Source organism: Salvelinus sp. IW2-2015, linkage group LG7 (genome assembly GCF_002910315.2).
Source record: "Salvelinus sp. IW2-2015 linkage group LG7, ASM291031v2, whole genome shotgun sequence".
NCBI lineage: Eukaryota > Metazoa > Chordata > Actinopteri > Salmoniformes > Salmonidae > Salvelinus > Salvelinus sp. IW2-2015.
In genome coordinates this window covers 17,061,959-17,089,897 of record NC_036847.1, presented here as the reverse complement: position 1 = coordinate 17,089,897, position 27,939 = coordinate 17,061,959, and the positions used below count along the sequence as shown (strand labels likewise).

Below are 27,939 nucleotides of genomic sequence, written 5' to 3'. Positions count from 1 at the left end.
TCTTGCCATCCAGAATCACAACACACGGCCTTCTTCCCCATTGAAGTTTGCGCATAGTTTTCGTGACGTCAGCTAACCTGTCTATATATTACTTAAATGAAAATAACAAAATAATGCATAAAAAAAGTCATAGTCACAAAATTACATTTTGGGCGGACGGCTCCCCTAGTGGTCGCCTGGAACTAAAACAACAGCGGGAGCCAGCTCCACCACGCAGCTCCAACTGGAGGGTTTACACTAGATTCCCAACTGGAGGGATGTGACCCCGGAACAGGACGCCTTCGTAAAACAACACACCATTAAAATAAAACACAGAAGAAAGGAAAACTGGACCAGGAGGGGTAAGCTCAAATGTAAAATGTTCTGACGTCGGGTATTTCTCCTACGAGTTTGGGGGACGTTGTATTGTTAGAAATATTGCATTTACTCCGTTGAATACTTACAATCGGCTAGCGGTACCTGGATGGAATTGCACCCCCCATAGCATAGGAACTTCATTCACAAGGCTTTTGTCTCGAGCCTAGTGCTATTAGCATTATTTGGTGGCAAATGGAAGCTCTGTTGTTACAGACATATGTCAAGTTTGCGCGTTAGTAAGTAGTGTGGGTTTCGTAATATATTTCCAATGCTTTCAGTCCTGGTTTGCATGAGGGGATTTGCAACGATCCACGACTTCGTCAGTTAATAGCAACCGACCAAGCTATACTGGGAGACAGGAAACGGCGTTGAGTGATTGCTGGCTAGCTCGCTAACAAGCTACAATGTTACACTTGGTATGCTGCAACAGTAACAACCAAGTAACTAATAGCTAGCTATAACCATTGTAGTGTTCGTTTTACACCCAATACCATGTGTACAAAACATTTACGTTATCCCTATCAGGAAAATGGAACTTAAGAGTTTTCTGTGATTTCCTCTAGACATTTCTTATAGCCAAAGATGATCTATTATATTGAGGAGATATATTCTATCGAATAAGCCTCACGTAGCAAATTAGCAATTACATTTTTTGTTGACTCACTTCGTGGTCTATTTTTCGTGGACAGATTTTGGGCAGAGTAAACCCTCTCGCTTCGCCTCGTCTGTTGGAGCTTATTGTTTGAATGTTTCAACATTCCGGACGTAACGTTATCAGTGATATACGTCCTGATATCAAACAAGGGGTCTTGAATCGAACAAAAACTAGGGATGTGTTGGGTATGAGTTGTTATATTTGAAACATAATTAAAATAATAAGAGTGACTGACTTTAATGTTCAACCTATTTGTATATATAGAGTCAACCCTATTGTAATAAATGAAATTGTCCTTTTTCCACATTATTTTCAATAATATAATAGCCAACAGTAATAATGTTTTGTTGGGGCATTTAAAAATAAAGCGCTCTACCTAGCTAGGCTACCTCTTCTACTTCCAAAACCTCATCACATTGACTTCTGTAGGCTATTTTAGTCTCTCTCCACACCCATGAGAGCATTGTGCTCAGCCTTGCAAGGTCTTATTTCCCCAACTGGCAGATGGCTGACAACACATTCAGCTGTGAAGCTGGCATATTGCCTGCAGTGGAGCATTGACGAGTGGTGTAGGGAGTGGGTGTTAGGGCAGGCTACGGACAGGGGCTTGAGATTCTCCTGGAAATGTGTGAACTTGGTTGAACCGTATGGCTCTCTTAGTCTGCACATTCCCCTGTGTGTCTGGGGTTTGGAACCAGATTAGGACCCTTGCCCTACCCTCCCTCTCGACCCCCCCCCCCCTCTCCTCATTATGCCAGGGCAGGTGCTGTTATCAAGTACGAGTAGGCTACTCCTACATACAACACCAAACCTAGTGTAAAATGGACAGTGGCCTCAGTCCACCACCATAAGGTGTTGGACTTGCTGAAAGTACTGAACTAGGAGGATGATGCTTCGACCTAGTAGACTGTATGCAGCAGATGCCTTTTCAGTGTAACTGGGTGGTTGGTTCAAATTGTCCTGTTGCTGTCATTTCCCCCTAAAATGTCTTCTCTAATACTGGTAGTATCAGCCCAGATCTTACCATGGCAGTAATAGTCTATGCCATTCCTTTTGTAGAGCTGGCACTGATTTGCAGAAATTATTTTATTATTTATCTATATCATTGTTTAATAGGTGCCAGACATCTTTGGCTCTTTRAGATCTCACAGCCTTGTCCCAGTGGGACCAGATTACTGCTGCCACTTCTGTCTCAATTCCTTAGAGGTTGTGTAGAGCAAGAGGAAAAAGCTTTGCATTGTATTTCGTAATGCAGTAGTCCTACTTCGTCTCTGAAATTCTTTATTTGATGAAGACCAACTTGTGTGTATGCAGTATGTACTGACGTATGTGTAACTGGTAGATGCACAGACACTACATGTTGATGTTTTTACATGTATGGAAATTGTAAAGTATTTTGTCTGTGATTTATTTTTCGTTATGTGTCAGACCCCAGTAAGACTAGCTGTCGCCATTGGCGTCTGCTAATGGGGATCCTAATAAATCAAATCAAAAAGCAATCATGGAAAAAGGGCAGGCAAATTTTTACTCAGGTTAATTGACACAGTCACATTAATTAGTCAAGTTGACACACAATATTTCTAGTTTGCTGCTGTTTGTAGGCCCTTCCACTTAGCTTATCAACACAGACTTAGTCATAATGATATCATTTTGTAGAATTATATGAATTTATGCCTCACATGTTGATAACAAGACATGACCTACTTATCAATCATATTTTCACAATCCAGTTCATCACCGTTGTCTTCAAATACTGTGGCCATTGTTGTTGGACTGCAAATGTGAAGAGGTAGCCTAGCCAGTAGTCACAAAAGCAGCCTGCTGCAGATATACAGTAGCCTAGATCAGGGATGGGCAATTGGTGGCTCATGGGCCACATGCGGCCCCCCTTTTGTAGGCCGCAGACCAATTTCACCAAACAAATAAACAATAGGTATATCTTTTTTTGCGTGGAACTCAGTCGGGGTCTCAACTTACTGTTGAGAGTTAGAATACACAAGGTGCTATTTTGAAATTTGGTTGTGCATCAGCAGTCACACAATCAGCATTTTTTTTTTAGATTGGTAAGTTAGTCTAGGGGCCAACTATCTAAACTAGTAGCATGGTCGAGTTATCGACCGGGGTGGGGCCCACTGATCATTGGTTACTATATTAAGAACAGCACATTTTTCTCTCCACACCATGACAAAATGAGTAGAATTGCATGAAATGAGTTATAAAATTGCTAAATCTTCTCTGCCCCATAGCAAAATGTGTACAATTGCWGCAAACTTGCTTTAAAACTGTCACATTTTCTCTATGCCACATGACAAAATGTGCAGAATTGCATGAAATTTACTTTAAAACGTATAATGTTCCTCTTTGCTGTCACGAGGGTGGCCGCCCCCGAAAATATTTGCTCGCAGGTGGGGATGTGGGTACGCAGACCCACGCCACTGCGGCCCCTCATGAAGAGTTCAGTCCCCCCCCCCCCCACCCCCATCAAAGTTGCCCATCCCTGGCCTAGATGGAGCCCTCCACAGCCTGGCCTACATCGTATGACCCTCTCCAGTTGAGGTCGTTTTTCAAAACAAGCCTGCATTTTATGAAAGCAATTTCCTTGATGTGCTACGTAGGGCTTGTTTTCACAACCATAGAAGGAATTGTTACAACAAGCAGGGGTTGGTGATCAAGTGCTGATTTTAAGAGAACATTTTCATGAGAAGTTGTCTGATCAATTGAAATTGACCTGCAGCTCTGTTCAATTCCCAAATGGAAGAGAGGCCCGTAGGGCCTAGTCCCTATGTGAATGTGTTACTGGTCCATGCCTGGACCTGCTCGGCCGCAGAGAACGGCCTAGTTGTTGGCAATCAAGCTGCCAGTGTGCATACAGGGCTTTGGTTTCTGACACATTGCTTATGAGATGGACTTAGGCCTAAGATAACTCAGAGAATGCAAGCTAAGCCATTTCTGCCCATCAACCCTGCCTACAACATGATTTGGTTTATTGAATGAGTCCGAACTTCACTCAATGCCAATTCCCAAGTCAAATTCTATCGCTCCTATTTGGCTTCTTTCCCAGGCCCACTGTACAAGCATACTATTTCTGAACAATCAGACATTGTGAGTGACTTTAATAACAGGTTAAATGGACAGACATGATGTGTGGAAAGGGCTCCTATTTGTCATCATTGGGTTGGTGCACCGTGGCCTTCCTGTGGCCTTCCTGACCCCGTCACATGCGAAGGCCTATCGTATTGCACACTAATCCCTGGCTGTGGTCCCTTCCCTGGCTGTGGTTCCTGGCAGCTAAGGGTTGAGTGTAAGGGGAGTAGGCAGTGTCAGAAAGCTCCTGAGTAGCTGTGTTCTTGTCTCTCTCACACAAACTCAGTCACGCATGCATGCAGAAGATGCTTGATGGATAATCGCAAATGGATCTTGAAGRAATTCCTCTGTTTATGACGCATTTAGGCTGCTCTAGACAGTCCAGACTTCAGATGGCACTGGTTGTGTCCCAAATGCCACCCTATTCCCTACATAGTGCACTATGTAGGGAATAAGGTGTCATTTGAGACGCAATTACTGTTATTGTTGTTAGGATCCCTGATATTAAGCTGAGATTTAACAGCGCTGCCCAGTAAGTCTCAGACAGCTAGCCTCCTGGAGTGCCTGCCTGCTCCGTGCTGCAAAACATGGCAACACTGACAAGAGCCCAAACAGAGACTGAGACAAGGATTAGTTTGGGCCTAAAGCAGCGTTTGATTGCGTCTGGCTGGGTTATTAACCCCGTTGCTCTGAGCACCCCTTGTGGATCAGTGTTCATTTACCACAGAATTAGCCTGTCCATTAAAGGGATGCTTCGGGATTTTCGAAATGAGGCCCTTTATCTACTTCCCCCAGAGTCAGATGAACAGTCTATGGGTATCTGCTAGCAGAGATTTTCTTGTTGTTTTCTTAATGTTTGTGGTAAAAGCAAAGAAGAATCCCATTTAAAACAGCACCATTGTTAGCTCATTTCAATGAAAACCAACTGCATATTTTAATAATATACTGAACAACAATATATACACAACATGTAAAGTGTTGGTGCCATGTTTCATCAACRGAAATAAAAGTTCCCTGAAATTTCCCATATGATTTTGTGCACAAATTTGTTTACATCCCTGTTAGTGAACATTTCTCCTTTGCCAAGATAATCCACCCACCTGACGCATGTAGCACATCAATAAGCTTATTTAAACAGCATGATCATTACACAGGTGCACCTTGAGCTGGGGACAAAAGGCCACTCTAAAATGTGCAGTTTTGTCACAACACAATGCCACCGATGTGTCAAGTTTTGAGGGAGCGTGCAATTGGTATGCTGACTGCAGGAATGTCCACCAGAGCTGTTGCCAGATAATTGAATGTTAATTTCTCTACCATAAGCTGCCTCCATTGTCATTTTAGATAATTTGTCAGTACGTCCAACCTGCCTCACAACCGCAGACCACATGTAACCATGCCAGCCCAGGACCTCCACATCCGGCTTCTTCACCAGCGGGATTGTCAGACCAGCCACCAGGGCAGCTGATGAAACTGTGGGTTTGCACAACCAAAGAATCTCTGCAAAAACTGTCAGAAACCGTCTCAGGGAAGCTCATCTGCGTCCTTGTTGTCCTCACCAGGGTCTTGACCTGACTGCAGTTAGGAGTCGCAACTGACTTCAGTGGGCAAATGCTCACCTTCGATGGCCACTGGCAGGCTGGAGAAGTGTGCTCTTCCCGGGTTAATCCCGTTTCAACTGTACCGGGTAGATAGCAGACAYAGTGTATAGTGTCGTGTGGGCAAGCGGTTTGCTATTGTCAACGTTGTGAACAGAGTGCCCCATGGTGGGGTTATGGTATGGGCAGGCATAAGCTACGGACAACGAACGCAATTACATTTTATCGATGGCAATTTGAAGGCGTAGAGATATCATGACGAGATCCTGAGGCCCGTTGTCATCCGCCGCCATCGCCTCATGTTTCATCATGATAATGCATGGCCTCATGTTGCAAGGATCTGTACACAATTKTAGAAAATGGCCCAGTTCTTCCATGGCCTGCGTACTCACCAGACATGTCACCCATTGAGCATGTTTGGGATGCTCTAGATTAGCGTGTTCCAGTTTCCGACAATAACCAGCAACTTTGCACAGCCTTTGAAGAGGAGTGGGACAACATTCCACAGGCCACAATCAACAGCCAGATCAACTCAATGCTAAGGAGATTGTCGCACTACATGAGACAAATGGTGGTCACACCAGGCACTGACTGGTTTTCTGATCCACGCCCTTACCTGCTCTGTGACCAACAGACGCGTATCTGTATTCCCAGTCATGTGAAATCCATAGATTAGCGCCTAATGAATTCATTTAAATGTTCTCTTTTCCATATGTTCAGTGTAGTTACATGTAATGAATGTTTGTTTTATATTACCTCGTTTTGTGCCTGCCAGTTTGCTGTAGGCTACACCGCTAGCAGCTTGCTAGCTAGCTAAAAACAGCAAAAGAGCTTGCCTTTTAGCTTCCCACATCTCCCCAATGTGCAATGATCAGATTTATAATTAAATGTACCCTGGCCAATATTCTTTACTTGCCAGTGTAACCTACAACTTTATCCCAGTTTAATATGCCGAATGTCATGGTCACGGAGAAAAAGCATATATCTCGCAGCTGCTTTTACCAATAGCCTTCACTAGTTATTACTTTTAAACAAAATGCATTTTGGGGGMGATTCTAATAAGGCTACAATGTTTGGTTTATTGTTTGGACAGTTGCTGAGATTATATTTGCTTATCAATGCAATGGGGCGTCAGCGTAGCCTAGTGGTTAGAGCGTTGGACTATTAACCAAAAGGTTGCAAGATCGAATCCCTGAGCTGACCAGGTAAAAATCTGCCGTTCTGCCTCTGAACAAGGCAGTTAACCCACTGTTCCTAGGCCGTCATTGAAAATAATGGGCTGCAGTGGAGAGGGTCAAAAGCTTCAAGTTCCTCAGCGTGGAACTTCCTGAAATAGTCCTTTCACACAGACAGCGTGGTGAAGAAGGTGCGACAGTGCCTTTTCAACCTCAGAGTCTGAAGAAAATTGGTTTGTCCCCCAAAACCCTCACAAGCTTCTACAGATGCACCAGTCTATCACTGCCTATTACGGCAACTGCACTGCCCACAACCGCAGGGCTCTCCAGAGGGTGGTGCGGTCAGCCCACTCTCTGCCCTCCAGGACATCTACAGCGCCCAGTGTCACAGGAAGGCCAAGAAGATCATCAAGTACCTCAGCCACCCGAGCCACGGCCTGTTCATCCTGCTACCATCTAGAAGTCAGTGACAGTACAGGTTTTACTTTACCTTTATTTAACTAGGCAAGTCAGTTAAGAACAAATTCTTATTTTCAATGACGGCCTAGGAACAGTGGGTTAACTGCCTTGTTCAGGGGCAGAACGACAGATTTTTACCTGGTCAGCTCAGGGATTCGATCTTGCAACCTTTCGGTTACTAGTCCAATGCTCTAACCACTAGGCTACCTGCCGCCCGCTACAATGAATATGCATCAAAGCTGGGACCAAGAGACTGAGAAGCAGCTTTTATCTCCAGGCCGTCAGACTTAAAAAGTCACCACTAACCGACCTCCGCRCAGTACCTTGCCCTGAACCTTAGTCACTGTTCTATCCGGCTACCACCCGGTTCTCTACCCTGCACCTTAGACTACTGCCCTATGTATACATAGTCATTGAACACTGGTCAGTAATAATGTTTACATACTATTTCACCCACTTTATATGTATACTGAACAAAAAATATAAATGCAACATGTAAAGTGTTGGTTTCATGAGCCAAAAAAACAGATCCCCAACATTTTCCATACACAGAAAGCTTATTTCCCCCCCCKAAAAATGGCACAAATTTGTTTACATCCCTGTTAGTGAGCATTTCTCCTTTGCTACGATAATCCATCCGCCTGACAGGTGTGGCATATCAAGCTGAGGAGTATTTCTGTCTGTAATAAAGCCCCTGCCCAGTCAGGTGAAATCCATAGATTAGGGCCTAATTTATTTATTTAAATTGACTGATTTCCTTGTATTAACTAACACGTTTTTTGAAATTGTTGCATTTATATTTTTGTTCAATGTATATACTGTATTCTATTCATGGCTCATCCTATATAACTTATTTATTTTTCTGAATTATGTATGTGTTGTTTTTTTGCTAGGTATTACTGCACTGTTGGAGCTACTGTACCGGTATATAACATCTGCGTATGCGACCAATAAACTTTGATTTGATTTGACATATTGCTGTCTGTGTTTTTATCATGCATTGCGCGTCGTCGGCAGTTAGGCCTCTGCCTTCCCAGAGTCCTGGCTGACCCATTTGTGGGGAGGGGGGGACAAGGGAGGGACATTTGATCAAACGTGTCACCACTAAGGCTCTGAGCTACCATCCCAACCCCATTTTCCCCAAACGTGTACGTCTTTAATGTGCTTCTCACTTTGAGTTCTGTAAAAAGCAGGCTCTCTGTCTATCCATCTCTCTCTGTCAATATGAAGAGCTTCTATTGACACCTTTTGTTTACGTTTATGTTGCACTGCATCATAGATATTTTGGGTTTTAAGTGTGTAGGTAGCCTAGTGGTTAGAGCGTTGGGCCAGTAACCGAAAGGTTGCTAGATCGAATCCCCGAGCTGACAATGTAAAAATCTGTCATTCTGCCCCTGAACAAGGCAGTTAACCCACTGCCTAGTTAAATAAAAAATAATGTAGGCCTTTTGCTTGCTTGCAGCATGCAGCTAAGAGAGTATAAAATCCACCCACCATGTAGAAATTATCCACATACAACTAAGGTCAGGTGACTAATGTTTTTTTTGCCAATGTCTGTCTGTCCCCCTCAATGACACCCCAGCTAACGGCAGCCACAGCATCCTTCTAAAAAAGGGGGCTGATCCAGCTTTTCGATTAAATCAAACGGCCTGTCAACGTGTTAGCAGCCCTTTGTATAGGAAGAGGCCCAACAAATGTGAAAGAAACCCTATCAGACTCAGTGTCTCCCATAGGATTCTCCTGTGATACCCAGCCCCGGGGAATTTATTTGTAAAGGATTAATCTTCCTCTTCTTGGTTATCCCACTTTTTACTTTCCTTTTCAGTATTCTACTTCGTAGAAAACAGCTTTAGGCTTTTTTGGGAAAATATGGAAATATTTATTGGTGCACCACGAGAAAAATATCAAATTCGACAACAACAAATCTTGTAATCGGCAGCAGCCTGTCACAAAGGAACCTATCCCTCCTGTCATTTGCATTAGCAATGGAAGGGCTTTTTATCGCCTCTGTTCCCTTCCCATCTCTCCGCAGATTGACTGTGAAAACAGGTCATTAGTAACAGAGGGAGAGATGGAGGGAGCAAGCAGAGGCGAGAAAGGGAGCTCTGTGAAAACTCCCATGCAATATTAATGAGAGCTGTTTCTACTGTGACGTACCAACCTGCACTGACTTAGGGTTCCATTTAGGATGCATCCTATTCCCTACATAGTGCACTATGTAGGGCATAGAGTGTCAGTTGGGATTCAGCGTTAGCCCAGGATAGGCCTTGACTTTCAGCATCATCATTGACCCGCTCTCAGTGGTTTTAAATAGGGGGGTCGGCATAACATCAGACCACCAGCCCAACTCCTTGAATGAACTACTCCTTGTAGTTTGCAGCTTTCTAAGAAAACACTATTAAATGAGTTTACATTACTCTATTTATACTTGGGATATTGCTTTTCAACAGGAAAGTAAAAACAATAGCTGGAGGATGCCTTTCACTTTCTAAAAATGTACTTTGTGTCTCAGAGCTACAGGAGCAGGGGGGATGAACCGTGAGGAGGCCCCAGGGAAGTCTCCTGAAGAGATGTACGTCCAGCAAAAGGTGCGGGTCCTGCTCATGCTGAAGAAGATGGGATCAAATGTACGTATACCCATATATTTTATTAGTAGCATAGATATTTGGTGCATTATCAATTTCAAAGCTCTTGTGGTTATAAATAATTGATTCATTTTTATGTGCGGCGTCACTACAGCCTGGGGTTCAATCTCAGGCTGTGTCATTACCGGCCGTGACCAGGAGTCCCATAGAGCGACATACAATTGGCCCAGCGTCATCCGGGTTAGGGGAGGGTTTGGCCGGGGGAACTTTACTTGGCTCATCACGCTCTAGCGACTCCTTGTGGCGGGCCGGGCGCCTGCAGGATGACTTTGGTCGTCAGTTGAACGGTGTTTCCTCCGACACATTGGTGCAGCTGGCTTCCGGGTTAAGCGAGCGGGTGTAAAGAAGCGCGGTTAGGCGTGTCATGTTTCGGAGGATGCATGACTCTACCTTTTCCTCTCCCGAGCCTGTTGGGGAATTGCAGCAATGAGACAAGATTGGGGAGAAAAGGGGGGTAAAAAATTACTAATAAAAAAAAATGTAATACGTTATTAATGAATTGTTTCTCAGCTGACGCCGAGTGAGGAGGCGTTTCTACGGAATTACGCAGGTGTGGTCAACGCTCAGATGAGCCAGCTACCACAGCACAACATAGATCAGGGTAAGAGCCACACCCATACACACAGCAGATAGAAAAGCATTTTGTAGAACAGATTTTATTGTCTGTCATGTGGAACTGCAATTTCTGTTCGGTTACATTTTTATCTGCAATGTTGTAAACGTTTAACCTTAGTGAACACACCCGTGTCCTCTGGTCTACCAACCTTGATGGATTACTCACCAGACCAACAGGCTGTCTGGGTGGAGCTGTCAGTGACTCAGGTGTCATTATTCCCTGCCAAGCACACATTTGGGGAAATTGTTTGTAGACACTTAATTGGTGGAATAAAGTAATATCCACTGTACATGAGTCGCTCAGCAAGGCGCAAGACGTTATGGAGCCTCTCGCTCTTGCCGGTACACACATCAACACAAGAGGGCGCCAAGTCAATAGAAATAAAACTTGGTTGGTTGATGGATGTCACTGACTGCTGGTGCCTGTACTACAAGGAGCAAACAAATGCATTGATGAGGTCCTCTTGATTTGACCAGACTTATCAGTTGCCTTCCAGGCTGAATCTCAAAACGGGKTGTGACTGGAGCCTTGAAAGCCCTGCTGTCCTTCTTCCGTGACCCTGCTGGGTCTTGGGCCTAGTTTATCCACATATTTTATTATTGCCTCAGGCCAGCAGTGGCAACCAGAGAAAATTGCCTGTGACACTGTACCTGAAATAATAGAATCTTATCTCCCTCCCTTTGTCTGGGTGGTTGCTGTTTGCTGGAGAGTAGTGATCTTATGGACTGGACTATTGTGAAAGACAAGCTGGTTTATATGATCTATTGGGAAGCAGCATTGTACTAGACCAGTGGTATTCAAAGTCGAGGTCAACTGCAGTGGTGTTGCCAAAATTAAACAAATATATACACTGAGTGCACAAAACATTAGACACACCTGCTCTTTCAATGACATGAACTGACCAGATGAATCCAGGTGAAAGCTATGATACCTTATTGATGAAGAGGAGGAGGAGATGGGTTAAATAAGTATTTTTAAGCCTTGKGATGTGGATTGTGTATGTGTGCCATTGAGGGTGAATGGGCAAGTCAAAAGATTTAGGTGCCAATGGGTAAGACAAAAGATTTAGGTGCGGGGTATGGTAGTAGGTGCCAGGTGCACCGGTTTGGGTGTGTCAAGAACTGCAACGCTGCTGGATTTTTTTATGCTCAACAGTTTCCTGTGTGTATCAAGAATGGTTCACCACCCAAAGGCCATCCAGCCAACTTGACACAACTGTGGGAAGCATTGGAGTCAACATGGGCCAACATCACTCAACATGAATATAAAAGCAACATGTAAAGTGTTGGTTTCATGAAAAATGTATTTGAAAAAATCCCAGAAATTTTAAATATGCAGGAAAAAGCTTATTTCTCTCAACATTTGTACCCACATTTCTTTACATCCCTGTTAGTGAGTATTTCTCCTTTGCCAAGATAATCCATCCACCTGACAAGTGTGGCATATCAAGAAGCTGATTAAACAGCATGGTCATTACACAGGTGCACCTTGTGCTGGGGACAATAAAAGGCCACTCTAAAATGTGCAGTTTTGTCACACAACATAATGTTACAGATGTCTCAAGTTTTGAGGGAGCGTGCAATTGGCATGCTGACTGCAGGAATGTCCACCAGAGCTGTTGCCAGAGAATTTAATGTTATTTTCTCTACCARAAGCTGGCTCCARTGTCATTTTAGATAATTTGTCAGTACGTCCAACCGGCCTCCAACAACCGCAGACCACGTGTAACCATTCCAGCCCAGGACCTTCACATCCGGCTTCTTCACCTGCAGGATCGTCTGTCTGTAATAAAGCCCTTTTAAGGGGAAAACTCATTCTGATTGGCTGGGCCTGGCTCCCCAGTGGGTGGGCCTGGCTGCCAAGTAGGTGGGCCTGTGCCTTCCAAGGCCCACCCATGGCTTTACCCCTGCCCAGTCATGTGAAATCCATAGGTTAGGGCCTAATTTATTTATTTCAACTGACTGTGCCTTTAAACAGCTTGTAAAATTCCAGAAAATGATGTCATGGCTTTAGAAGCTTCTGATAGGCTAATTGACATAATTTGAGTCAATTGGAGGTGTACCTGTGGATGTATTTCATAGCCTACCTTCAAACTCAGTGCCTCTGCTTGACAACATGGGAAAATCAAAAGAAATCAGCCAAGACCTCAGAAAAAGAAATTGTAGACCTCCACAAGTCTGGTTCATCCTTGGGAGCAATTTCCAAATGCCTGAAGGTACCACGTTCATCTGTACAAACAATAGTACGCAAGTATAAACACCATGGGACCACGCATCCGTCATACCACTCAGGAAGGAGACGCGTTCTGTCTCCTAGAGATGATGGTGCGAAAAGTGCAAATCAGTCCCAGAACAACAGCAAAGGACCTTGTGAAGATGCTGGAGGAAACAGGTACAAAAGTGTCTATATCCACAGTAAAAAGAGTCCTATATCGACATAACCTGAAAGGCTGCTCGGCAAGGAAGAAGCCACTGCTCCAAAACCACCATAAAAAGCTAAACTACGGTTTGCAACTGCACATGGGGACAAAGATCGTACTTTTGGGAGAAATGTCCTCTGGTCTGATGAAACAAAAATAGAACTGTTTGGTCATAATGACCATCGTTATGTTTGGAGGAAAAAGGGGGAGGCTTGCAAGCCGAAGAACACCATCCCAACTGTGAAGCATGGGGGTGGCAGTATCATGTTGTGGGGGTGCTTTGCTGCATGAGGGACTGCTGCACTTCACAAAATAGATGGCATCATGAGGATGGACAATTATGTGGATATATAGAAGAAACATCTCAAGACATCAGTCAGGAAGTTAAAGCTTGGTAGCAAATGGGTCTTCCAAATGGACATTGACCCCAAGCATACTTCCAAGGTTGTGGCAAAATGGCTTAAGGACAACAAAGTCAAGGTATTGGAGTGGCCATCATAAAGTCCAGACCTCAATCCTATAGAACATTTGTGGGAAGAACTGAAAAAGCGTGTGCGAGCAAGGAGGCCTACAAACCTGACTCAYTTACACCAGCTCTGTCAGGAGGAATGGGCCAAAATTCACCCAACTTATTGTGGGAAGCTTMTGGAAGTCTACTCGAAAGGTTTGACTCAAGTTAAACAATTTAAAGGCAATGCTACCAAATACTAATTGAGTGTATGTAAACTTCTGACCCACTGGGAATGTGATGAAATAAATTCTTTATTTACATTCTTAAAATAAAGTGGTGATCCTAACTGACCTAAAACAGGGACTTTTTACTWGGATTAAATGTCAGGAATTGTGAAAAACTTGAGTTTAAATGTATTTGGCTAAGGTGTATGTAAACATCCGACTTCAAGTGTGTGTATATATATATATGTATGTATGTATATATATATAAATATTTTTTTTTTAGGTGGAGGACTCAATAGGCCTATGTATGGAGCCTTACTGTACAATATGTCCCTTTTTTGCCCTTGAATTTACAGCTTGCAGAGCTCAATCTGGGAGCCGTATTGTGTCCATAATGCGCGCCTCGTTCAGGGAAGAGCCGAGCCTCATCAATTATACACTAGCATGACTCGTCAAAGGTGCACACGAGATAAATATTTAGGCTAAGTCCCAAATGGCACCCTATTCCCTACATAGTGCACTACTTTTGACCAGGGCCCATAGTGTTCTGGTGAAAAATAGTGCACTATATAGGGAATAGGACGCCATTTGGGATTCAGAGTTAGTCAATTGGCCGCGTGCCACCCACTCAGTATGATGAATTATTAGTCATTTAGGAGTTGTTTTAAGGACTGGGATTAGGAAGAGCGGCGATAACAACTAAGAATAGTGGTTTAATCACTTTTACGAATATCCCCCAGAGCCCAAAGATCACACTAGATAAACGCTACAGTGCTACAAGGCTGCTTTCATGTGTGGTGGCTCCAATATATKATTTTAAGAAGGAAGTCCAGAGTTGTATGGACAAATGTAATTAAGCACCCAATCATTCCTCAAAGGAAAATCTTGTTGCTATCAATACCTAGGAGAGCCAGGGTAAGGAAACCAACATGTACTTTGGGTGAACTATTCCTTTAACTAGTAGATGGTTGCACTTTGTAAAATCTATTTTCCTCCAGCACTGCTGATGCTTTGTGAAGGTTCTGCTATGTCATAACTGTCCTACCAAGCTGTTGACCTACTTACCAATAGAGTACAATACAGAAACGGGCCTTATGTGACATCATCTCCAAGAGGGAGGTTGTTTCTGTCTGCCTCATCACCCAGTTATAGTTCAGGCCAAAGCCCCACTGGGACCCATTACTACATTGGTAGATGAGTAGCAGAGAATGTCCTCGTACATTAACAGTGTAGAGGTTTTGTACAGGTTAAGGATGGATAGCTATATCATTTTTGGCAAAAGACAAAACGAATGAAATTAAAATATTAAAATATTCTTTCTTGGCATGCTTGGTTTGGTGTACATGTGTATTTATATATATATACGGTACATCTTGTAGCTATCTTAATTTCATCCCACCTCATGTAGGCCTATATAGTTTCAGTACTTACTAGGTTACCATAAGAATGATGGATAATCCATTATCCTAGATTTTTCTGTACCACTGGGCTAATGTAAAACTGCATAGGACTACATACAACTAGATTACTTGTAGAGGTCAGGTGGACTTCATCCAAAGAGCCAAAGGTATCTTACTGACTGCATAGTGAAACCGAATCCGTCTGCCCAGCTACTAAAAGCTGAAGCTGAAAAAGGATGAGGTCCTTGGTGCTGATCTGAAACCTGCTGACTGCAGGGGGTTTGGTATGAACTCCCAGGGGTGAGTCTAGGACTGTCCTGCAGTGACGGTGTCATATGTCAGTCATGGACTTATTGATCCAAAGAGAGCTTGGAAAGTAGAGTTAGACTCCAGAGGACATAATGGAGACCTTATGAGGCAAATTAGCATCAAAACATTTTGTGAATTATTAGCATTTAGTACTGTAGTTTGCTGTTGTAGYTACATCATATTGTGGGTTTGGTGATACAAAGGGGTATTGGTAGGAAAATGTTCCTCCTTGGTCCTTCTTTATAAAGAGATGCTCAAGKTTGACATAGCCTGTAGACAGCTTTATGTATAAAGTGAAGCTTTGTGTTCACCATGAAACACTTTTTCTGTTTGGATATTGTGTGATTTTATAGTGACGACTGGTCTTCATCTTACCACCCCAAGCAGTTGTATCATGAACAAGATGCACTATTCGGTTTCTATACAACTACAGATTCAGCATAGGGACTGTGAGATTGGTGTCGTGCAGTTCTGAAGTGTTTCTCCCAAAGACTGAAATGGTTCTGCTGCTGGCGTTAATGAGAACGGRATAAAGGAAAGCAAGTTTTGAACAGGCAACAGTGAACTGTTTGTGAATGGATGCCAGTGGCAGCAGAATAGGACACTGTCACAGAGTGAGGCCTCTGTTTACCTGATAGTCTATGCTCCCCCCTTGGTCTTTCTCGCTCTCTCTTTCTCTTTCTGTCCCCTCATCCTTTGATGTGCATCAAGCAAGCTTGTATGTGAGAATTTTCTAGACAAGTGCACTGGAATGCATTTGCGAGTGTCTCGGGCATCGTAATGCTTTTCACTCTTTGTCATGCTCGGTTTGGAAATATTGCCTAAACACAGAGAGATCTTGATTAGAAATCATCACATTTATTTCAGAGCATGCACTGTCAGAGGTAAGAGGGAACTGGTGCATATGCTGTTAGTCATGTTTCTTTTAGCGACTGGGTCAATGAATTTGCATTTCAGGTGGTTTTAATTGGCAGATTAGCATATATGCAAAATAGGATGTTATGCTATTTTAATCAGGCCTGAGAGGAATGTTGCTCCTGACGCTGATGCTGTGAATTTTTTCAGATGAAACTCTGAAACACTGATGATATTCTGTCTCAAAGCGGAAGCTGGTGGATGAAGACTGTGTGCTGTGTATATGTAGTTATTTTGTCCTGAGTCAAAGCTTTAAGGGCTAACTCGTTAAATCAGGCCCAAGGGCTTAAAGGACCCTGCTGCTGGACACTCCCTTCATTTTGCATAATTATCTTGAATAAACATGACTGTTAACCTAGAAAGTAACAATAATTTGGAGTCAGATTCACGGTCATTTGACGCAAAAGGACAGGAAAGGGGCATTCTTATTAGATAGGTTTTCTTCCTAGCCCATCATTGAAAATAAGAATTTGTTCTTAACTGACTTGCCTAGTTAAATAAAGGTTTTAAAAAGGTAGTAAAACTACCTCCTCCGTTTCCATACTGTTTTCCCGTTTGGCTCTACTGAACGCAACCCATGCAGTCTTAATGAGCAGCTTAGTACGTTATTTTAGACCTTAGAGTTATAGTTCTTTACCCTGACTGTAGTCCATGGACCAGGATAAACTGTAATCCAGTAACCAATTGGTCTTCAGACCAATTTCTTGTATTTTTTTAGGAAGTGKGCTTTATGCAACATCTTTTTGTGTGGACGCATCGCACCTTTTTYCTGGTATTCAGACTTAAACATTGAGGATTTTCACATATTGTGAGCCACCACCAAATTACTACCCTTAATGATACAAAGGGAGTTTCCTCAATATTGCAATAAATCTAGTCTCCATCAAATCAAATGTATTTATAAAGCCCTTCTTACATCAGCTGATATCTCAAAGTGCTGTACAGAAACCCAGCCTAAAACCCCAAACAGCAAGCAATGCAGGTGTAGAAGCAAGCAGAAGTCTCCATCAAGTATGGTGAGCATTCTGACACAAAATAGCCAGCCTGGGGGAAGTAAATTACTGCAAGGAGTTGCCCCATTCAATATTGCAATAAATAACAACTCTATACTCCATTATAAACTGGGTAGTTTGCATCTTGGATGCTGATTGGCTGGAAGCTGTGGTATATCAGACATTATAAACTGGGTGGTTCGAGCCCTGAATGCTGATTAGCTGACAGCCGTGGTATATCATACCCGTATACCACGGGTATGACAAAATATTTAGTTTTACTGCTCTAATTACGTTGGTAACCAGTTTATAATAGCAATAAGGCACCTCGGGGGTTTGTGGTATATGGCCAACATACCACGGCTAAGGACTGTGTCCAGTCACTCCGCGCTGCATCATGCGTAAGAATAGCCCTTAGCCGTGGTATGTTGGCAATATACCATACCTCCTCGGGCCTTATTGCATGCGATGAAAAAATGGCTACTGTGGGTGTGGTGTATTACCTACTGACCACATGCAAGCCTCTATCTCAACGCCTCTTAACCCCACTGGAGTTTCTGCGGGGGATTCCATGTCTTTATCCTCTCGGCTTGCACAGATTGTTATCTCTGCACTAATAACACAGTCATGATTTGGTCAGCTTGTCTGCGACCTCATGTAACAAGGTGGTTTGGTGAACCACGCTTGCGTGATGAGTAACACTTGCTTGAGACCTGGAAACTCCTTCAGCTAATGCTTGAGCTTAGCGGGCTGACATGGGGTGTGCTTGTCCGGAGAGTGAAATGAGATTACGTTTCAGACACGTAGACCGCATATTAAAATGTTTCTCCTTTTAGAGCATGAGGATATTTGAACAAGTCATATGTGTAGATGAATAAATAGCTTTTTAATATTTTGTAAATATGAAGAAACCATGTAATTAGTCAATGTGTTAGTGAAGGRCTAAACAAATGGGTCTAATATCTATCTAAAAAGACGCAGTACGTCATGTAGAATATTTGTGTCACAAAGGCTATAGCATGTTSCACATTTTTTGGCAAAGCTCCTCCGTCATACTTGTACAAAATGGCCGCTTCAAGAAGAGCGACCCAGAACTGTACACAGAGGTTTCTATGGCAAAGTGTTGCTCATTTTGTCTTTTCATTTGCAAGGAGGTAGTTATTTCTTTGCTTAGTGGGGACAGGACTGGTCGGTTTTGCTTTCGGCTCCTCACATGCCACACTCCTCACATGCTATATACATAAGGGCGGGAGGTAGCCTAGCGGTTAGAGCGTTGGGCCAGTAACTGAAAGCTAGCTAGTTCGAAAAATATATATACAATTTCCAATTCACACATGCTTATTAATACACACTTGTGTAAAATAGGACAAATATAAGCACCAAATAAATACAGTCTGGTGGTGCARAGGAGACCTGGGTTTGAGCCCTGTCTGTCACTCTGACCAGCAAGACGTCAACTGAAACATTGCACCATCTCCCTTACAAAAACATTTCAGTTTAGAAACAGCKGTAGAAATGCAGTAACTGCAGTCGACTGTGGTATTTTGGACACAGTAATTGCAGCATATTGCACTCTAACTGCAATATGTTTCTTAAGAGCTCTGACTTCAATCGATATTACGTTTGTACATTTAGTTAAAAATTATGTTTTTATTTATTCTTGCTCTGGGCTGTAGTAACCTTTTGATGTGTGGCACGCTTTGTTTAGTCTCTGACAAATGTTGACSTATGTTGGGAGGGGAAGGAGGTCATAGCCTGCAGGTGCTTTCAGAACAGGCCTGTTTCCAGGGACGGACCCAGTGGGGATGGTCATTCAGTAGCTAGCGTTGAACACCTGACACTGGGCAGATGCCATCTTATGAGAGAGAAAGTAGGGGGGAGAGAGACTGAGGGGACACTGGCCCTCCATTCGCTGATCATAACTCTACATTTAACTTTACATTTAAAAACATGTAATATCTTTATTATTTTGTTATATAAATCAATGTAAGATGTATGTAAATATGTCAAATTAATTAGCCTACACCTTATCCAATCCTTTCCCATTCTTTCATAGTCTTCAGAGCAAGTACACTACATTGCCAAAAGTATGTGGACACCTGCTTGTTGAACATCTCATTCCAAAATCATGGGCATTGATATGGAGTACGGAGGTTGGGCACTGATGTTGGGCGATTAGGCCTGGCTCGCAGTCGGTGTTCCAATTCATCCCAAAGGTGTTCGATGGGGTTGTGGTCAGGGCTCTATGCAGGCCAGTCACGTTCTTTCACATCAATCTCGACAAACCATTTCTGTATGGACCTCGCTTTGTGTATGGGGGCATTGTCATGCTGAAACAGGAAAGGCCTTTCCCCAAACTGTTGCCACAAAGTTGGAAGCGCAGAGTCGTCTAGAATGTCATTGTATGTTGTAGCGTTTAGATTTGACTTCACTGGAACTAAGGGGCCTAGCCCGAACCATGAAAAACAGCCCCAGACCATTATTCCTCCTCCACCAAACTTTACAGTTGGCACTATGCATCCCGGCAGGTAGCGTTCTCCTGGCATCTGCCAAACCCGGATTTGTCCACCGGACTGCCAGATGGTGAAATGGGATTCTTCACTCGAGGCGGCGAGCTTTACACCACTCCAGCCGACGCTTGGCATTGCGCATGGTGATCTTAGATTTGTGTGCGTCTGCTCCAAGGAAACCCATTACATGAAGCTCCCGACAAACAGTTCTTGTTCTGACGTTGCTTCCGTTCTATTCTATTCTATTACCAATATTTGTCTATGGCGATTGCATGGCTGTGTGCTCGATTTTATACATCTGTTAGCAACAGGTGTGGCTGAAATAGCCGAATCCACTAATTTGAAGGGGTGTATATAAATAGTGTATATCTATCCTAACACTATATAGGCCTAGTGTATGAACAGTTGGCCACCATACACATTTGTATGTATTTACGACAGGGAAATCAGATTGCTCGGTTGCTGTTATTTACACGTATTAGAATATGATGAACAGATCTATTCCCCGGTGCTTATTTGGCAGATGAGAAGTGAGAACAGGCTGATCCGGGGGATCAGTGAGAGAGGAGGAGGGAGAACAGGCTGAGGCGAGGGATCAGTGAGAGAGGAGGAGGGAGAACAGGGCTGAGGCGAGGGACAGTGTGAGAGGAGGAGGAGAACAGGCTGAGCGGGGGATCAGTGAGAGAGGAGGAGGGAGAACAGGCTGAGGCGGGGATCAGTGAGAGGAGGAGAGAGAACAGGCTGAGGCGGGGGATCAGTGAGAGAGGAGGAGGGGAGGAACAGGCTGAGGCGGGGGATCAGTGAGAGAGGAGGAGGGGAGAACAGGGCTGAGGCGGGGATCAGTGAGAGAGGAGTGAGGAGAACAGGCTGGGCGGGGGATCAGTGAGTGAGGAGGAGGGAGAACAGGCTGAGGCGGGGGATCAGTGATAGGAGGAGGGAGAACAGGCTGAGGCGGGGGATCAGTGAGAGAGGAGGAGGGAGAACAGGCTGAGGCGGGGGATCAGTGAGAGAGGAGGGAGGGAGGGAGGGAGCAGGATTGGAGCAAACGTTAGCCAGCAGCTGTTTGCTCAGCCTGCCGGGCAGTGATGCAATCTGATTTGACTCGGTCGCTAGGCAACGGCTCCTAGGGCCTGACGTTTCTATCCTGTCGGCTAGCGCTTGTGTGACACTGCAAGGGAGTGTGTGTGTTGACTGTGCAGCAGGGTGCGGCCCACACATTATGACTGCGAAACAGAGGGCTCCTATAAAGCAGATCCCCCTCATGCTTCAGTTCATCAGTAGTCCAGTGGTGTATTCCACTCTAATGGCCGTCGGCCCTGTATCTCTGTCGGTTTATTCTGAGCCTTTCTGCTGGTCTGCCTGCTCGAGTCCTTGTGCTAGACACGTGCTCAGTCTGAGCTGCCCGTTACGCAAGAGCAAGCTCCCTTATGCAACCACAAGATCAGGGATTTTTCTGTATCAAAATGGGGCTTAGGTGATGGGCGTAGCGGGGGCGTGGCCAATGGTGCGGTCACTGACCAAGTATTTTAGAGGCCTTCCTGTTGGCCGCAGTGACATTGTAGCTGTTTCAAAACACATTTCCTGCAATTCTACACATTTTGCCATGTCAGAGAAAATGTTGAAATTTTAGCTTATTCCCTGAAATTCTACTAGGGCTGTCCCTGACAACAAAAATATATTGGTTGACCAAGAGTGGTCTGTTCTTTTTACCAATTGATTGATCAAAATTTTAAGTCCAGCATTTTTCAATATAGACATACAAGTACCCTATGTGTTTTAATCAAATCAACTATGTGCACTGAGCTTGTCTGATGCTTTAAGCACACTGTTTGATTAAATAATTAAGATACACTAATGACTCAAAAGGGAGCCAGATCAAGATGGCCAGAAGAAAAAAACTTCTTCCCGAACCACCACCTCCCGCTTCCCTTTGTAGATGCCGGTAATACGCTACACCAGGGGCCGGCAACCTTTTTCATGTCGAGTGCTAATTTATCTTACCATTTCTACCGATTTGCATGCCAGGTATGATTTTCATATGCATATTTCTATGGAACAGTTTCATAGTCTTCGTATCGCAGAATCATTGTCATCTGGTTAATGTAAACTATAGAAATCTACATTTAAAATGATACAAATCTAAAAGTAACAACTATGTAAAAATAGCCTACATAAAGCCAACAAACAAATAAAATCAAGGTATTTTATGACAAATAGATGTATTATCATTCTGTTTGGGTGTGCCTGGCAGGGCCTGGCTCCACAGTGGGTGGGCCTGTGTCCACCCAGGCCAACCCATGCCTACGCCCCTCCACTGGATCAGAGAATTACATTTTTCACTTTCTTGCCAAGTGGTTATTGAAAGGGAGAGAGCTGAAAATATTTAAATATATTGTTTTTACGTCCATTGAGAATGACAGACTTTGTTTACTTGCTGTTTGAGGTGAAAACAAGTACTTTGAGAAGCTACAAAGCTCATTAATGGTGGTGAGTTAAGACAATCAGAAATACTATCAGACATCCCCAAATGGGCACATTTTTATCGGCCTACATTTGTGCGCAGGCCAGGTAGCCTAGGCCTACTTCTACGCGTAATCAGATGCACATCCTTACTTCCTTAAAAGACAATGAATAAATTAACAACTCGTAAATGGATTGAAATAAACCAAAACGTGTAACATAGGTTGTGAGCTCTGCAAACTGTGTCCAGTCCAACAATAATAAAGGTAAATGACTGGAATAATAATATATTAAATGGATCAACAAAAATTYACTTAACCAAACAAACATTGTACATTAGAAATTATGTGAATTAACGGTAAGTATTCTACTGGTGATATATGTAATGGGGAATTGATAGATGCTGAAATCAAAGGGCAAACAATTCACACAATGAAGTTATGAAACAATGAATGTGCACAAAGTGGCGGGAGAAAGCTCATTTTGGAGAGAGAAGTGCCTTGTGCATCWTAGCCACACTCCCCTTCTTATTGGACTGTGCCATCCCCGCAGCCTCCGCAATGGTTTAGTCCACTGGGACGGGATAATCAGACGGGTGTCTCCTGTGCCATGAAAAAAAGTATATATTTGATACTTCTTGACAAAAAAAATCGGTCGACCAACAGCCTATCAACCAAACAATCGACCAGTTGACTACCTGGGGTCAGCCCTAAATTCAACACCTTTTCCTCCCCGTAATGTATTTAAAAAATAAGAAGAATAATAACACTTGAATATTACCTTCTCTGTTGTCTTCTCCCTGCACCTTACAATGTTTATTGTATTGTTGCATTTATTTGATCCTTGTATGATTACTGTGTATGCCATTCAATTGAATTTGACCACTTTATGGGCCAAGTCCATTTCATGTGAAGTGGAGAAGCATATCAGTTCAATATTTCTTTAATGAAATTTGTCAGACGTGTGCCACATTCAAATTCAGTCAGGATTTGTGCCATTTATTTCCTCTGTGCTGCGTCTCGTTCTCCTTCCCTGGCAGGGCCATTTTGTAGCTTAGGGCTGTTCTTTGCCACATCCTCATTGGATGAGATCTCTAGGGGACTGGGAACCTGAAAGGAAGAGCAAGTCCAAAAATAAAAAGATCCGTCCCCTTCCCCAGTCTCTCACTTATTTAGATTATGCCGACCCAAGAGCACCATAGAAACATCCGAATTATCTCCTCTTTAGAAACAAACAAACTGAACACCGAGTCTACGCCTGGTTGTGTCTGCGCACGATCTTCTGAAAAGGGTCCGGCCTATGTGCCAAATAGAAATGGAAGCAGTCTGTGACCTACTTTCATTTCCCCTGTAATAATTAAATCTAACATTCAATAATTAAATCTAACTTTCAAAAACGTGTTAAAATGGGTTTTGATGATATTTGCATTCTGATAGCGCTTGACAAATCGGTTTGGTAAAACCTGAAATAAGACCAGCATTTACTGGCAATTCAAATCATTTACCATCAATTTAAAAGTGCTTACCATCCATCAGTTGCAAGTGTGGCAGCTCTGCCTCCTCTGATGTTGGCATTCAAGTATGACTGGGCAATAMTCATTTTGTTACCATCAAACCTATTCAGCCTACATCTAGGAAAGTTAAACCTTTTGGAAATAAATGCAAATATGATGAAGGTTACTAATGTAAGCAAAGTCTATTTTTGAATAGCTAAAGGTTACAGAATACGCTACAATCAGATCATGCTTTAACTCAAAAATGTTTCTCTGTAACTTCGTGGAAAATGGGCAGGGCGGTCTGAAGGTGCCCAGACTGAGGTTTTGGTTTTCGGTCGTTTTCTCCCAACTCCACACCCTGGCATGTTCTCTTTGTTAACTTTGGCACGGCAGAACTTGTAATCTGGGATTGGTATTGATTAACCCTCAACATGATAGAAGTAAATAGAATACAAAGGGAAGACAAGCCAGACCTCCCAATGTACACCAGTGATCACTGCATTTGTCTGCCTTTTGGTACCTATATACTGTAGCACAGCATTGCTTTTCTTTCTTCGCAATGATTTCTCATGGCTTAGTGAGATTGGCTACGCCAGCTGGACTCTAGCGTTAGCTCTCCACAGGTATTCCATGCCTCCTGCAGTTTGCGTTTGAATAGAGATGTGGGTGGAAGGGTCGTTTAAGGCCTCAGATGTATTGCTTATCAGGGCAGGATGCAGGACTGGATTATGTCTGCAGCTGGGTACTCCTAGGGAGACCTTGATTTTGAGTTGTGTGATTGAGAAGACTGTGCCTCTGGACTGTAGGGAACATGGCAGTAGTTTGGAATACCTAGATGCATTTACCTATCCCTAAACCAAGTGATGTCGAGAGACTTTCCTATTCCATGTGCGATGTGGAAGTCTCTTMGCACGGTTATATAGTGTAGTGTGTGCTGTCGCTTTGGTGATTCACCGTATTTAACCTCACCACACTCATGATGACATCAATTAAGTCAAGGGCACACCCAACATGAGCTCAAAGTCAGAAAGTAAACAATAAGAATAGGTATACTATTCATTCATACAAGCAAAGATTTCAAGAAATTCCACCTAAAAACAGAGTTTATTGAAATGTAATGTAGATTCAGTTATGTTGCTTATGATTACTAAATGTTTTATTCACATATCTAATAGGACTTGTGTAGGTGGAAGGAATATCTAGATGGAGTTTGTTGTTGATATCTACTGACCTCTGTTTGTGGATGTGGGTCACCAGGTGCGGAGGATGTGGTGATGGCTTTTTCACGACAAGAAACCGAAGACCGGCGGCAGTGACCCTGGGGCACTCCCTCATCGTCTACGGCAACCCAAACTCCACCGACCGACATAACACTGTTGAGTTTCTGGGGAGCGGATGGGCACCTGTGATGGWTGGAAGGAGGGTGGGAAGGAGCACTGGGTGTTGGTTACCTTTCTCTCTCCCCCTCCCTTTCATCCAGCCTCCTTCCCATTCAAACGGATACACCATTGCCCCAGCCACAGTAGGTATGCATTACCATGGGTTAGGGCCTTGGTGTCGAGCAAGTCGATGAAAACACTTACAAATTGTGTGAATGCAAACCTTGTCTTTTTGTGTCTCTTTATTTTTTATTTTTTAACGGGCAGTATTGTTTCGTATCTGCTCTACTCAATGGTAGAACTGACCAAGGACATAATTTTTCCGTCAAATGAAAGAGAAGCGTGAGTGTTTTAACTAATGACCTTGCGGGAAGATAATTCATTACTTTCTTTTGTTGATTTTTTTTTTTTTACTGTACACATGGTCCCTGTAGGTGGAAAGGTTAAAAATGTGTTTAATGGTTTTCATATTCTTTCAAACCAATTGTACTTCTTCCTGCTTATTGTTGATTTGAACAATAGGCTGTTGAGATGTCAACTTGGCTTCCCATTCGGGACATTAGAATCAATGACACTAGCACAAACACACACAGTATACATAGGTGCAGATGGCCTTTCCCCAAGCAAACAAGGTCTTGGGGTTATTGTGAAATTATATAACCTTTTTTATTGTACAGATATTAGAGGGAAAATACAATAATAATGAATTGATTGTGCCAATTATTATTTTATTTTTTTTATCTGTAAAATAAATGTGACATTATGATTTTTAAAAGTTGACTGACGAGGGACATAGCATAGTTCTAATTTATTATTGATAGAATTGACTATCTCCCAAACTATTGTTTAGAAAAAAAATCATCATTAGAAGAAAGTCTACACGGATCGAAACGCCTAATCTTATCAAAAGTATCCAAGAGCATAATCTTGTCACTCTTTAGATTGGACAAAGGTTACTCTTGACTCACACTAATGTAATTATATCAACTTGAACCACATCCATGGAGCTACTAGAAACATGGTGAATACTTGCAAAAGGAACTACAGCGTTTTTACTGCCTCCTCATACCCTTCAGCAATTGACACGCTGTAAACAAAACCCATCCGTTTTCTGTGTTCGTTGATTGCAACTGGAATCTTTCAATTCAATTGAATATTTGTAGTTTTTTTCAATCCGACTCAGTTTTTTTTGTAGTAACATACTCTATATTTAATGTGTGTAAGTACTTTTTGTTAACTCGCTTAACTTAAACAATTGTGACTTGATGTTTTGAAACCAAGCATGCCTGCCTTGTGGTTAACAGTGTACATTTTAAGTAGATCTGGGAGGGTCTTGAAAGCCGTGCCACAATGACCATTGCTTGTACATTCTCAAAGTTTATGGACGCTACTAGCTCTTTAAAAAACATTTTAGAAAAATAGTCAGCTATTTAAAAAAAAAAAAATAATAAAAAAAAAAAGTGTCGTCCATGTTATCCTGTTGGCAATAATTTCAGGATCAAATTTCCTCAGCGATCATGGCTACATACATCGCCAACAAATAGTTACAGTATCCGCCTATGACAAAAGTTTGTCCTTTTTAATGTTTACTCTTGTTTTAAAACTTTCTTGAACCTAATTTCTCTGTGCATTGTTTTTCTTTCATCTTAAAGACAACAATGTAAAGGTATCTTAGAATATACTATACCTGTCATAGTTGACCAACAGCCTTCATTTTTAATCTTTGTGTGTGTGTGAGTGCGTGCATGCATGTGATTTCCTCTGTTCAAAAATTCTACAAATCAGATTTTTCAGCATGCTGTTCAGTATGACTAGAGCTGTGTATCTTTCAATGTGATGACCTGTCTTTGCCTAGTTGTCGTTTGAGTTATTTTGTGTTGCCTTTGTATTTCTCTGTTGACATCGATTAGTTGGTTCTTGCTGTATGGCTGCTGACTAAATGCTTCCAAATCCTATACCAACTGAACCATTAAAGGAATTTTAAAAAACGAAGACTTATTTCATCTCATCAGTGCAGACATTGTTTTGTGAACACTACCTTTAGTAGCGCTCTGCCCACATCACCTTCCAGTCTATGAAATTAGGCAGGAGATTTACCTATTTCCTTTCGGTGATGAGAAAGTGGGAGTAGGGTGAAGTTGTCCCTAGACACTAATCTTAAGTCAGTTTTGAATTTTTCTCACTAATGTTTATGGTTAGGATTGGGGGAGGTGAAGCTGATCCTAGATCTGWACCTAGGGGTAACTACACCCCAGAGTGAGAAAGGGACACTTAAAAACAAGTACAATCGGCATATCACACTCAATAGAACCTTGATAATAAGGGTTACATCTTGTCTTTTGAACTCTTCCTTTACAGTTGCGGTCAGATAAGTAGAATGATGCTGTTCAATCTGATACATACAACAGTTGTACATTTTAGCCATTTAGCAGACGCTCTTATCCAGAGAGACTTACAGGAGCAATTAGGGTTAAGTGCCTTGCTCAAGGGCACATCAACAGATTTTCACCTAGTTGGCTCGGGGACTTGAACCAACAACATTTTGGTTACTGGCCCAACACCCTTAACCACTAGGTTACCTGCTGCCCCATACAATAATGTGGCTTGTATACAGATATGCATACTTGATAAACCATATAAATCGTTCCCCTCGCTGGCTGTATGTAAGTAATTATGCAATACCGTCTCAAATTGTTCTTCAGTTTCCTTACCATGAACATTTGGCAGTCGTTTCTTATCCTTTAGTCTGGCAGTCTATTTAAATACATTGTTATTCACAAGAGGCCATATCGGTTA

The 27,939-nt window shown here is 42.8% G+C and overlaps 1 protein-coding gene across 1 annotated transcript; it reads left to right on the top strand.

Annotated features, from left to right (window-relative positions):
* The first annotated feature begins 208 nt into the window (after positions 1 to 208).
* Positions 209 to 27,135, top strand: ctnnbip1 (catenin, beta interacting protein 1). Its single transcript, XM_023991180.2, has 4 exons — positions 209 to 341; positions 9,841 to 9,955; positions 10,484 to 10,574; positions 25,022 to 27,135. The coding sequence occupies exons 2-4, from the start codon at positions 9,860 to 9,862 to the stop codon at positions 25,078 to 25,080; spliced, it is 246 nt and encodes an 81-aa protein (XP_023846948.1). The 5' UTR covers positions 209 to 341; positions 9,841 to 9,859; the 3' UTR covers positions 25,081 to 27,135.
* The last annotated feature ends 804 nt before the right edge of the window (positions 27,136 to 27,939 follow it).